The 12,414-nt window shown below is 44.5% G+C and overlaps 6 protein-coding genes across 6 annotated transcripts; 2 read left to right on the top strand and 4 right to left on the bottom strand.

Annotated features, from left to right (window-relative positions):
• Positions 1 to 434: 434 nt before the first annotated feature.
• FA14DRAFT_174844 (uncharacterized protein) lies at positions 435 to 3,240 on the bottom strand. Its single transcript, XM_025500561.1, has one exon. The coding sequence runs from the start codon at positions 3,024 to 3,026 to the stop codon at positions 663 to 665; it is 2,364 nt and encodes a 787-aa protein (XP_025352274.1). The 5' UTR covers positions 3,027 to 3,240; the 3' UTR covers positions 435 to 662.
• A 187-nt stretch (positions 3,241 to 3,427) lies between these two features.
• On the top strand, positions 3,428 to 4,497 carry FA14DRAFT_162290 (DUF602-domain-containing protein). The gene has a single exon (XM_025499520.1). It carries the CDS (start codon positions 3,567 to 3,569, stop codon positions 4,407 to 4,409), a length of 843 nt encoding a protein of 280 aa, XP_025352273.1. The 5' UTR covers positions 3,428 to 3,566; the 3' UTR covers positions 4,410 to 4,497.
• On the bottom strand, positions 4,428 to 6,097 carry FA14DRAFT_162289 (WD40 repeat-like protein). Its single transcript, XM_025499519.1, has one exon. It carries the CDS (start codon positions 6,087 to 6,089, stop codon positions 4,524 to 4,526), a length of 1,566 nt encoding a protein of 521 aa, XP_025352272.1. The 5' UTR covers positions 6,090 to 6,097; the 3' UTR covers positions 4,428 to 4,523.
• A 418-nt stretch (positions 6,098 to 6,515) lies between these two features.
• On the top strand, positions 6,516 to 6,941 carry FA14DRAFT_162288 (cytochrome-c oxidase, subunit VIIa; the record flags this gene model as incomplete). Its single annotated transcript, XM_025499518.1, has 3 exons — positions 6,516 to 6,625; positions 6,718 to 6,749; positions 6,843 to 6,941. The coding sequence occupies 3 exons, from the start codon at positions 6,516 to 6,518 to the stop codon at positions 6,881 to 6,883; spliced, it is 183 nt and encodes a 60-aa protein (XP_025352271.1). The 3' UTR covers positions 6,884 to 6,941.
• A 101-nt stretch (positions 6,942 to 7,042) lies between these two features.
• Positions 7,043 to 8,015, bottom strand: FA14DRAFT_162287 (uncharacterized protein). The gene has a single exon (XM_025499517.1). The coding sequence runs from the start codon at positions 7,632 to 7,634 to the stop codon at positions 7,311 to 7,313; it is 324 nt and encodes a 107-aa protein (XP_025352270.1). The 5' UTR covers positions 7,635 to 8,015; the 3' UTR covers positions 7,043 to 7,310.
• Positions 8,016 to 8,380: 365 nt separating this feature from the next.
• On the bottom strand, positions 8,381 to 12,285 carry FA14DRAFT_162286 (cysteine proteinase). Its single transcript, XM_025499516.1, has one exon. It carries the CDS (start codon positions 11,879 to 11,881, stop codon positions 8,495 to 8,497), a length of 3,387 nt encoding a protein of 1,128 aa, XP_025352269.1. The 5' UTR covers positions 11,882 to 12,285; the 3' UTR covers positions 8,381 to 8,494.
• Positions 12,286 to 12,414: the final 129 nt, after the last annotated feature.

Genomic DNA, 12,414 nt, shown 5'->3' with positions numbered 1-12,414 from the left:
CAATTTCTGACGATCCCGCAGGTTTTCCCGATAGGACTAAAGTTCTATGTCTGCTAGGAAGTTGTGAATTGTGATGATTTGGCTGAAGATTGTAGCTTCCTCTTCCCCTTCCGCCTCGATATGAAGATTGATAACCTCCTCTGCCATAATATCCTCTTGTTGGAGCTGTACTTGCTCCTCTACCCGAACCTGTCGACCGTCTTTGATCGATCGCACCACTCAATGCCTGTATCTGCGCTAATAGCGCTGCCTGCTCATCCGATGCCATCAACCTTCACTATTTTTAAGAATGCAATGATGGTCGTTGCAAGACAAGTTGATGATATTAATTCGAATCGGAATTAAGGAATGAGTTTATTTTGCATTTCGCACGCGCTTAAGGCTTTCAATGCTCCACCACAGACCAACACTTCCTTCACGCGACACAATTATTAAGCATGATTGCCACAAATGTAGAATATATAACAAGGATTGTTTACAAACACAAGAAAAGATCTAAGGATAACATGATAACGAAAGATAGGGTCATATAGAAATGAATGTATGCAAGACAAAACGAAGAGAGTAGAGGATATACGTGTATTTTTGTTGTTGTATAAAGATTAAATCGAGTGGTGACAATGTTTTAAAAAAGCGACTTGAACCCCTTTTCTCTCTATCTTTCAAGGACGGAAGTTGACCTCTGAAAGCACTTCGAATGCTTTGCGATAAGCATCAAGCAAAGATGCAACACGTTTACGTTCTCCTGTCAAAGCAGGATCTTCCTCCAACAATGTATCAAAGAGTGAATCTTTGAACAAAGTTGAAACAAGCCTATTTTGAATCGTTTCTCTGCAATTGTCAACCAATAAATGCATAACAGCTTTTGGCACGAGATCTTGAATACTCTGTCGTACGATTCCAAAGTACGATCCAATCAAATTCCTGATCAAAGATGTTTCCAACACTTCACGATCTGTCAATGTCAATTCATCAGATGTGAGAGGTGTGGCTTCCAAGTGCTTTTCCAAACTGCGCATGCTATAGGCTGCAGTACTTCCTTGAGCAATCATATCACTCTGCTTGGAATCAGCAAACAGACTTGATCGTTGACCTAGACCGGCAGCAGTAGTATTGGTAGTCGCGCCAGGCAAACCATTCGCTCCACCAAAGAAGTATGTCAAGAATGAATCTTTACCACTCTCTTGCGAATTTCGCGACCCGCTTGCTGTTTGTTGCATAGGCGCAGAAGTTGCATTTGTGTTTCGTCCATTGTTTGCAGCCTTTGCGTGGTTCTCTGCTCTACCATTAGCTTTTGTGTAATTGTTTCCATTCAAAGCCAAGGATCTGTTGGTCTCCTTGAAACCGCTGTCATCCTCATCTTCTTCTACAACCTTTGCACCACCGTACTCATCTGATTCCATCGAGCCACGTCGACTTCTAGGTCCTTTGAGCAACGCAGGTCCATGTCTTTGATGTCCTTCACGCGTCTGGCGAGCAATATTTGCAGAATCTTGAACGAATGCTGGGTGGTTTGTGTTGATATAAGCTGCTTGAATAGCAATCAAGCTTTGCACGTAATCTGACGTTGGACCGAGACGTTCGCGTAGCAATTCAGAGACCACTTCAATAATTTGTGAATGCAGTCTTGGGAAGCGTTGTAGTTCTGAGCTTGTGCAATTGTGGCAGATCTTCATCAATTCTTCGTATACCAATTCAACACATCGCAAACTTGGAGGTTCTAGCAGCTTGATCTGTGGTTTGATCAGAAGCTCAAATGCTTGTTCAGGCACGAATAGACTTGGTCTTGGTCCTGTACTATTCCGGATCGCAGTTCGAATATCCTGCGTTTGTAAGTTTTGTGTTGGATTGATGCCCTCCAATGCACTTCCAAATACATCATTGAAGATAAAGTAGATTCTTGCTCCACCACACAATTCTTTTGTTGAAGCTTCCAAAGTCTTACCGTCGATCGAGTTCACGAAATCTCTTGCAAATTGGGTCATCAATTTCAGAACCAGCGACCCTCTATGCGTCTCCCCCATCAGGGCTGTATCACCAAAGCTTGCCAGTTCTTGTTGTGTTTGTGTCATGAGCGTTTGTAAGCGAGCTTTCATATCCGGTAAGCGGTCTTTGATATGTGCCAGCAAGACTTGATTCAACGTCTTTGCTAAATACTTTGTTCCACATCGATGTGCGATATTGCGGTAAGCCGGGTGATTGCTGAAAAAGTCCTCTTCAGCCTTTCGTGCGGCCAACATGGATTTATTACCATTTATATCTTGTTGTGAACGGTTCACAACGCCAATGAAGCCCAACTTGAGCGGATATACGCGGCCGGTAAGGATATCAAGAGCATGTGTGCCATTGTCCATCAAATCCAATTTGGTCAAAACACCAATCGTTCTTCTTCCTTGTGGATCGATTGCGCGCGCCAATTTGAGTGAATCAGAATTTGCCAAATCTACATTTGCAGGGCTGACAGCGATGATGATGCAATTGGGTTTAGAGATGTAACTTGTGACGAGGCTGTGAATTTGACGTTCGATATCTGTAGGTTGATCACCTACAGGGATCTTTGTCAGTCCAGGCAAATCGACAAGTGTTAGATTTAAAACGTGCGGACTGAAGATTTTTAGATGGATAGGTAGCTTGCTGACTCCCTTGTTCTGACCGGCAACACGGAATGTCTCATTTTCAATTTCGCGCTTGACTTCATCGAAATCGGTGAACCTTTTGTCTAAATGTAAGAATTCACCATATTCTGTGTATGTTGGTTGACGATCTTGTGTATTTTCTAAAGAGGTTGTGCGTGGCATAGTAGTCCCGACGGGCGTATGAACAAGCTGAAGGACCAATGGGCGACGAGTGACGATACCGTTTCCACGTGGAAGGAAATCCTTTCCCACAATCGTTTCCAGCACACTACTCTTACCGCTTGATTGACTTCCAACAACGACGCATTGTGGCAGATCAACTTGATCGCCTCCAACAGCGCTGAAGGTTTCTTGCAGTTTGTTCACTACTTTGATTAGGTCGGTATCCATCTTGTCTTTTTTAGTACTTTTTGGTAAAATTATAGAGAAAGCACCTTCTTTACTTGATCAGCACAAATGTGCTCTCACCTGCGACTTGTGAAAAGAAGCGAGAGGCTGAGAAGAGCAGGCAAGGGGAGAAGAAAGCCTTTGGTGACCTTTTGTTGTCTTTTTGGGAAAGATATTCAAGATGGTAAGAATGAGAATGAATGAAGCTCAATAAATGTATCCTCCTCACAATCAGGCATGTACGCATATGTGTGTGTGTGTGTGTTTTTATAGAGGCGTAATTAACATACACACGGCCTTCACGCAGTGTCCTTTCGCCTAGTGTTGTTTTTTTTGTTGAATGCTAATACTTCAGCTCCGCACGACCGCTGTGCAGTAGTAGCGCGCCTTCTTCCCTACTTCAAGGTCTTTTCTCTTAGCGAACGCGTACTGCCGACAAACAAGTGTAAGGCTTTAAAGGGTTAATTCAACACGTGTGTGATCATTATGCAGGTGAGCTTTAATTGTCATTCTAATACCACTCCTATCACCTTGGCAGGCACAATGGGTAACGATGGTGGTACAATCGTCAAAAGGACTGATATAGTAAAAGTACGTAATGATGGAAGTGATGCAAAAGTAGATCCTGCCATCTTGGCAAAAGTGTTGGCAACAACATGTTCTCTATCACATCAACCTCTTCAACCTCCAATCGTGGCAGATAGATTAGGAAATCTGTACAATAAAGACAGCATCCTCAAGTACCTGCTCTCTAAATCTGATTCAAAGGGCGAATCTGATGCTGCAAAGAAGGCCGACCGAACTGCTGGACATATACGAGGATTGAAGGATGTTCAAACACTCAAACCGACCGAAAATCCAGCGTACAAGAGTGCATCCAAGAAAGGCGAACAAGATGAAGACAAGCCAGCTCCATTCATCTGTCCACTCAACCAAAGGGAAATGAATGGTAGGCATCGGTTCGTTTACATCAGACAATGCAGTTGTATGATGAGCTCATCTGGTTTGATCGCCACAATATCCGATCAAGTTGTGAATACGAGCAAAGAACAGAAAGAGGGAAGTCAAGTAAGCTGCCCAATATGTGCCACGCCTTTCTCTGCAAGTTGTTTCCGCAAGAATGAAATCATACCAGGTGGTGATGTAATCATCTTGAACGGATCAATGACGGAAGTGCAAGCGCAGAGGATTGCAATGGAGAACGATCGTGCTGCTGAGCAAGCCAAGAAGAAAGAGGCCAAAGCAAAAAAGGCAGAGAGCACAGATACCGACAAACAAAGAAGAAAGGAGGAAAAGCGTAAACGTGAAGAAGAGGCAGTCTCTGAACTAGATCAGGACATCAAGAGGTCGCGGCATGCAGATCAGTCAGATTTAGTAGCACATTAACCTGATCAAGTGCTCAGACCCTTCACATTGTGTATTATATTTGTATTTGTAGTAGATTACAATTTTGTACAATTCCATTCATGATGCTTATTCTACAGTGTTTGATTTTGCTTGTTAAAGCGCTCCCCATAATTTAAATGTTCTTCCCCAATCTCCACTTGCAAGCATATCCCCATCTGGATGTACGTCAACGCTCATGATCTTGCTATCAGCGTGCATAGAACGAAGGATTTGCCAGTCATCCGCTGACCATATCTTCACATAGCCATCATAGCCTCCTGTAGCCAAGAATGAGGAAGAGTGTGGTAAAGTTATCTCATCGTTCGATTTATCGTCCTCGTCTTTTATATCGATGTCTCCGCCATCGATCACGTTGCTGCCACTAGGGATCGAGATTCTTTCATTTCTGCTCTTGAAAAATCTCACGTCTGTGCAACTGCTCTTGTGTGCTGGTATAGTGTATGTTTGTTTTGCTTGCCTCAAATCCCAAACCCTTACAGTATCATCACCTGATGCGGTTGCTAGGGTATATCCATTCGATGAAAAGTCAATTGACAAAATCTCGCGAGCATGTCCATCAAGAATCATTGCTGTTCTGCCGGTACGCAGATCCCATACACGTCCGATCGCATCCAGACCACCCGAAGCCAACAAAGCACCATCACCTTGAAATGCAACTGCGTACACTTCTTTCGAATGACCTTCTTGTATGAGTAGTTCTTGAGCTTTGTTCACATCCCACAGGCGCCAAGTACCATCAAACGAAGCCGAAGCGATATATGCACCACAAGGATGGAACTCCACTCGGGCTACACGAGCAGCATGGCCGGACAAAGTTGTAATGGGGCGATCATCAGCCAGACTCCAAAGGTTGATGTTGCCATCGGCTGCGCCTGTAGCCATGTTGACAGTTGTTTCGCTTTGCGTTAAAGTTGCTTCTGGATGCCATGATAATCCACCCACTTTATCATTATGTCCCCGCATGATTTTACGCTCTCTTGCGCTTGGTATATCCCATAATTTTACACCACCACTCCAACTACCGGTTGCCAAAATTTGACCATTTGGACTGAAACGGACAATACTGATGAATCTTGTGTCGCCAATTTGCGAGCCTAAATTGGTAAACGTTCGCAAAGGAGCAAAGATTTCTTTTCGGGTATTTATGATCTTTTGAAGGGGTATACTTGTTTGTCGTTTTTGATGCTGAATGCGAGCGGCTGCTCTTCGTAGTGAGAACCGGGCAATATCTTGTCGAGCAGAAAGAAGATCTTGAGACCCTTCAGTGTAGAATTCCTCTTCTTGTTCTTCCTCCTCCTCATCTTCTGAATCTTCACTTTCAATAGCATCACCATCCTCGCTCTCTCCTTGCTGTGCTCGTTTCTGTTGTTGTTTGACAAGAAACTCTCTCAATCGCTCCCTTCTATCAGGCGGTCTTTCTCCAAATAGTGTGATTGGTTCCCCTTCACTTCGCAGTCGTTGTCGTACCTTTGCATCATCCGTTGGCAAAGCCAGTTTACGACCACGAGCTCTTGCATCTAGGATTTCCAGTGCTGCTGCTTGTTCAGCTCGTAATGATGTACTTAATCCTGCTTCTCTTCTTTCATCTAGTTCATCAGCCGCTAGAGTATTAAGCCCTTCTATGTCCATTCCATCGTCATCCACATCCATGGCAGCCATGGTGGGTGATCAAAGGGATGGAGAGAGAGCAACACTTCCAGTGCTTGAGAAGTGCAAGTGTGTTTGACAACAACATATCACGTGCTTTTGTATTAAGCCTGCCAAACGCGCGCTCTGCTTGAAATCCGATGTGATCCGTTTGCATTGATTGGCTGAACATACGCCCTGTGTAGCAGCAATTAAGAAGATAATCACTCTTGAAACAGATCGCGCGCTTTCATTTGTTGTCAACCATCGCACCTATCTTGAACGTTTGATCACCAATAGAGTACGTATCCGATTCGATTAGGAGCATTGCAAGATTAAGAGAGTGCTGCTCGACATCGCACCGACAACAACTTTCCGATTTTCGCCTTTTTGTTCACCAGGATCGACTTCTGACTCTTACGTTTGTTTTTCACCCTTCTTTCTTTTCAGTTCGTCAAAATGGCTCTCGCATCTCAAATCGCTCCAATCACCGGAAGACTGCGCAAGCGTCTCATTCTCGACATCAGTGTCGCTTTGGGAGGTGGTACTGCTGCCGGATACGCATACTGGTGCGTAAATACGTTTTGAGGATTGACTTAATTTCGACTTAGGTTTGACTGACGAAATCGCCAATCTCACTCTCTGCTTCATTCTCTTTCAGGTACATGGTCCACTTGCCAACCGTTCAAAGACGTACGTATCGAATCTGAAGCGCAGATTGTCAATCTCGCTCTTTGCTTGCAAGAATGTAAGACTGACTTCTTTTCTCGGTTCTCGCTCTTACAGGTGACGCTTTCTACGCTAAATTGCAACAAGAGAACCAATAAATCTATTATCTCATCTTCCGGCAACATGTCCAGTACAATGAATAATACGCCAATACATATCTGAACATCTTTCGAGGCTGTCTAAATGTGAACTGTCAACATAATGGTAAGCGCGCTCAGTTTCCTTTGAGAACAGATTTCATCACACGGTCAGATTGTTTTACGCTGGATTTCATTCAATAATATGTTACATATATATACAATATCAACGAAGTTCCTTTACGACGATTCGATTTGGACAAGCAAGAGAGAGGGAATTTGGGGGTATCCTCTTTCCGCTCATACGCATCCTAACGTTATGCTGGATGTGTTGGTAATTTGGTTGTCAGCTTTGTTTGCATTATGCGGGTATTCTGCTTGAGTTGAGGTAGTTAAAGTGCTGAAGTGAGAGGTTGAAATGTTCGATTTCAAATGCGATAAAAACCACTCAGAATTCATAATCGAATGCGAAAACATCTTCAACTTGAGGTTTGATGTATTTCTTGAATTCTTGATGGGTTGGACATTCGTCCAAATAATAATCACGATCTGAAATTGTTGCAAACGTGACCACATAACCAATATCAAAACCTTTATCTAATCCTTCAGGTGAACATTGTTTTCCTCCTGTTAATTCTAGGATGTATGGTGCACCTTCTTTCAAACATGTAGTCTTTAGGTCAAGCATATCTACGTGCACTTTGTGTAGCTTGTCCTCTGACCTTGCCACTTCTGGCTTTAGCTTGAATGTTACAAAGTGTGTGACGGCCATTGTGTTGTGTTGTGGTGGTGCTGATAGCGAGATGCTACTGTTTGGGCAGGTCTATTGTGTGTCAAGGCAATTTCTATGGATGCTCTTGTTTGTGTTCTACGTGCAGTTGATTGCAATTGAGTGAATAATATATCGTGATGGAAGAATAGAATAAAAGGAGGGGGATCTCGATAGCTTGCTTAAGTAGCTTAAGAAGTGGAGATTTACCACATGGATTAAAGTGTAGTCTTATCCGATTGATTCCCACAATCACCGGTGAATCAAAGGGGAATGAATGTATGCGTGCTTGGCGTATCTGTCTGTGTGTCTACTACCAATTCAACGGTAAAACGGGATGCGTATTACAATGAACCCTCTTGTGGTGCACGATGATGTTTCCCCGAGAAAGGGTAGGTGGGTATTGAATGCAAACAGCGCCACTCTCTCCACACTCACATCTCTCAACCTTAGACAAAGTGCCTTCCTCCTGCACGACACTTTGAGATCAGACGCGAGAATCGAGATACATCATGTAGGCACCTTTCCCCGCATTGTACAGCTTTACGTCACGCATACTTAGTGTATAAAAAAGGGTCTTTTTCGTCATTTTGCCTGTCCGCCCTTTGCAATCAATGATAACAGATAGTCTTACCGATACGTGCGAAATAGTCTATATTTAGGGTCTGAAACATGTTAGTTGCCTCTCAGATAAGCAATCAATCCAATTCTTCCAATCGATCGTCACATGAGAATCGGACAGACAGAGAGACAGAGAAAAAGCATAGATTTGTGCGAAAAATAGAATACATCTTTGAATTGATGGATAGAAAGAAGGAGGCATTTCCAACTTCAAATAATATATAAAAGCAACCTTCTCTCTCTCAGCGACCTTTTCTATGCCACCAAAGTATATACGTTGAAGGACTATGAATTTGACGATCATCAGCAGTCGTGATCCTACTATCATCGCAATATTTCCAAACAGGTTGACCTTTCTCATCTTGTGCACGAACGGTGGCGGTATAATGTCCACCGCTTAGACTACCAAAATGATGGGTTGCTGCGTATAAATCATACACATATGGAGGTTGTTGACTTGAACTGATCGGCATTCCTTTCGGAACAGCTCCTGGCGGTAGAGGCGGTGGCATATAATTCGTCAGATCCAAATTGGATGTTGGGAAGGACACATTCGTTTCAATCTTATCGGTAAACGGTCCTTTGAACGAGAATCTCTTCAAATGAATCAAGAGCACTTGTGGTAGACGTGAGATCGTCAACTTCTTCGTCGCTTTTCGCGGTTTGTTGCACCTTGGACAATGCCATGCATCCGCTTTATCCAAGATTTCATCCTTCGTGAATGCGTCCAAACATTGTGCTAGGGTGACTTTGTTGCCCATTCCACGAGCAGTTGGAGGGATTGGCAAGGAGAGGTACAAGAAAGCATTGTATGTGGTTGATGTCTTTCCACACGTCAAGCATGTCAACTTGTTGCGGAACTGTCCTTGGAACCAATCGACAATCAAAGATTCATTTCGTTCACGATAGATCTGCCATTCCTTCACGCTTGCAATTTGTTGTGGTAGAATCTCCAATTCGTGTTCACGCTCAGGCGTCATTTCTACCGGCGGCGGCTTTTGCTTGACGTAATTCAAATCTTCATGAAGACCGTCCAACAAAAATGCCAAAAATTCTTGAGCGTCATGCTGATCGCAACCACGGAAAGCAGGAGCATAACGTGTGATAGCCTCTCTAAACGTGACAGGGGATACAAAAGTGTAATTCTCTGACCACATCACCCGAATCAGTTGCGCAAATGCTTCAGCTAGAGCACCTTGAGTGCCTAACGGATTCACCCGATTGATCGCCTTCTTGTACGAACCATCCAACAAGAATCGAGAGAGAGGAATAGTTGCGCTCAAACATTGAAGTGTTGAATTCATATAACACGAATTGCCAACGTTCTTCAAACCAGTCATGCCTATGCGTATATTATCTTCCATCCTCTTGGATCGAGGTACGCTGTTCCCAGTCGCAGAATGGTGAAGCCTGGTTGCAGCAGCAGCTGAGCTCATCGGCGGCCCACTATAAGGCGATGGAATCGGTGGACGGCGGCTCAGGTCCATTGACATCCTTCCTGCTGATTCAAGCGATGGTGAGCGCATGCCCAGCCCACTTGAAGCTGCCGTTGGGGCAGGAGGCGGCAAGGGTGGAGCATGAAGGGATGCGTTGTTGAACATCGGTCTCTTCTGCAGTTGTGCATTCAGTTGAGGATAATCAAATGTACCTGTACTTTGTCGTACCGGCGGAGAGCTCATGTTGGCATTATTGGCGTAAAGTGGAATGTGTGGTTGTTTTGCATGTATGCTACTGGATTGCAATCCCGTATGCGAGGCGGTATTCCCTCCAGATTGATAAGCTCGAGCAGGCATCGAAAGCGAATCGCCCATATCCATTCCTGATCCATAGCTCATTCCATTCACACCGCTTCTGCCATTCATTGACGCCTGACTACCAGCCATGTGACCAGGAATCAGCGAAGGTGGTGGTGTAGAGATGTACATCGCTTGTCTCTTTGAACGGCCATCACCATTGACTGCATCAGAAGTCGGTGCTTCTCCGCTCTTTCCTCGTCCAGCATCGATGCCGCTTTCACCTTGCATGCCACCTTCCCCAATTTTGCGTGACCACCTTTCCACACCGCCAACAAGCACCATCGGTATCTGATCCGGCGCTGAACGGGATCCATCTTCCATCAAACCCTTGTACACTCTATCGATCAAACCATTACTTGCTCCTCGACCATCTCTATCACACAAGAGCCAGATATCGTATGCATTCCTTTCCGCAAATGCATGTTGTTCAGGCGCCGTTGCAAGTTGTGCGCCAATCGCTTCTAAAGTCATTACAGATTGAACATTTGAAGGATCAACATTGATCGAATCTGCTCCTTTCATTCTTGACCTCTCCCAATCACGCCTTGAACGAATGTCAATCACCAAAATTCGAGGTCCTTGTCGTTTGACTACTCGAGTCTGTCCTGTTTTTGGATCATTCACGTTATCATATCCAGGATATAGCAAAGGGAAAAGATCCTCAACACTTATCTCACGTTTGGGCGGAATCGATACCGAAGTTTTTGAAGGACGGCCTGCTTGGGATGGAGGAACAGGTAAAGGCCTAGACGGCGTATCCGGTCTAGGATGTTGCGACTCAAAATCGTCCAAGGTAGGATACGATTTGTTGAATTCAGACTGCGTTGGTATGTATGTTGGCTGCATATCTGGTCCAACAGGCTGACCGTCATTGAGCCCGATAAAACCAGACTTTTCCAATCTAGGACTAGGAAGTCCAGTCCGCACGCTGGTTGGCATATGATTTGGTGAATTTGAAGCTGACTGTGGCTGCGAAGAAGTAGCTCCATCCATCGAAGGAGTGTAGCCCATCGCGGCAGATCCAGGCAATGTCATTCGTTTCCTTGCTTCTACATTATCCGCACCTCCATTTGCACGAAGAGCACCTAGTCTGCTGGCCAATGAATCCATCTGAGCAGCAGTCTGATCGGTGATAGCATCTGTTCCGCCAACTGCACCTTCTTCAGGTTCCGTTTCCACAAATATCTTGCTTTCCTGTTGTTGCTCCTGTAAAGCATTCTTTGCTTCCTGTGCTCTGCTTTCTTCTCTGGCTTGCAGTAATTCTTCCAATCTATGTCCTCTCTGAATGATGTCCGGCACATTTTTCATGAAATCTTGATAACGAAAGTATGTCGGACCACGTTGTTCCAACGTCTTTTGCCAATCAGCATGTTTGGGTATATTGGCTGCCACATCGGCTGCTTTGAGATAATTGACGAATGCTTGTTCGGGCTGACCTTGTGCATCACTTGAACGTGCTTTTTCCAACAAGGCATTGGCAGCGCCAATATAACTCTTTACGCTGAAAGAAGCGTCCAAATGAGTCTTTGCTTGTTTGCGCAAATTGTAAGGATGATTTGGTGATAGGATTGAAGAAGATGTAGGCGTATATGCTGCCCCATTGGTAGTATCTGTACCATTATTTGCCGCAGAGAATGAGTTGGCGCTAGCTGTATTGATGGGATGAACAGACTTCACCCTTGCTGTTGAAGAGGGTGGCGGCATACTTGAGGAAGGAGCTGGTGGTGCAGACGCTCTGGGGTTACCATTTGCTTCAGAAAGCAACTGAGATAGGCCATCAAGGGAAGGTGGAGGGCCTAATCCCCTGGCCGCGAATGGAGACGGACTTGACATCTTGTTCCCGAATCGCTCAAAGTGATGCGAATTTTGCTTGAACGAGCATATGGATCTCTTATCAGATGGAGGCGTTAAAATGAGATGAGTTGAACGCCTTGCACGTATCACCGACCTGAAGTACACTTTGCGTAAAGTTAAAGAACAGATTTGCACTCTGTTTTAATGAGAAGTTCGGGTTATCGTACACTTAAAGTACAAGTGACTGTTTCTATTTGTGATCGGCAGCGAGGGAGATCAAATATTTCATGCTCCACCAAGCAGGTTGAAGAGGTCTAGTCAGTGAAGCAGAACAATGGTCGTACAGCCTATCCTGCCTTTCGTTGAATATTTGATTGTTAAGTGTCGTAGTATTGTATTGCCTGTTTTATGGCTGATGGTATTGAACGACGTTGAAGCAGTGTATCTCCACCAAGTCAAATGCCAATGGATCCTCCTGTTCATCGGAGCTTATAGCTTAGCCCGAGCATTCAAAGTATACCAGCCCACACGCACGCCCTTAGAGCTTATTAATTATTACCCATGCACTGCCC

The sequence above is a fragment of the Meira miltonrushii genome (assembly GCF_003144205.1).
Source record: "Meira miltonrushii strain MCA 3882 unplaced genomic scaffold FA14scaffold_5, whole genome shotgun sequence".
NCBI lineage: Eukaryota > Fungi > Basidiomycota > Exobasidiomycetes > Exobasidiales > Brachybasidiaceae > Meira > Meira miltonrushii.
The sequence above is the reverse complement of the archived record's forward strand: the minus strand, read 5'-3'. Positions and strand labels throughout refer to the sequence as shown.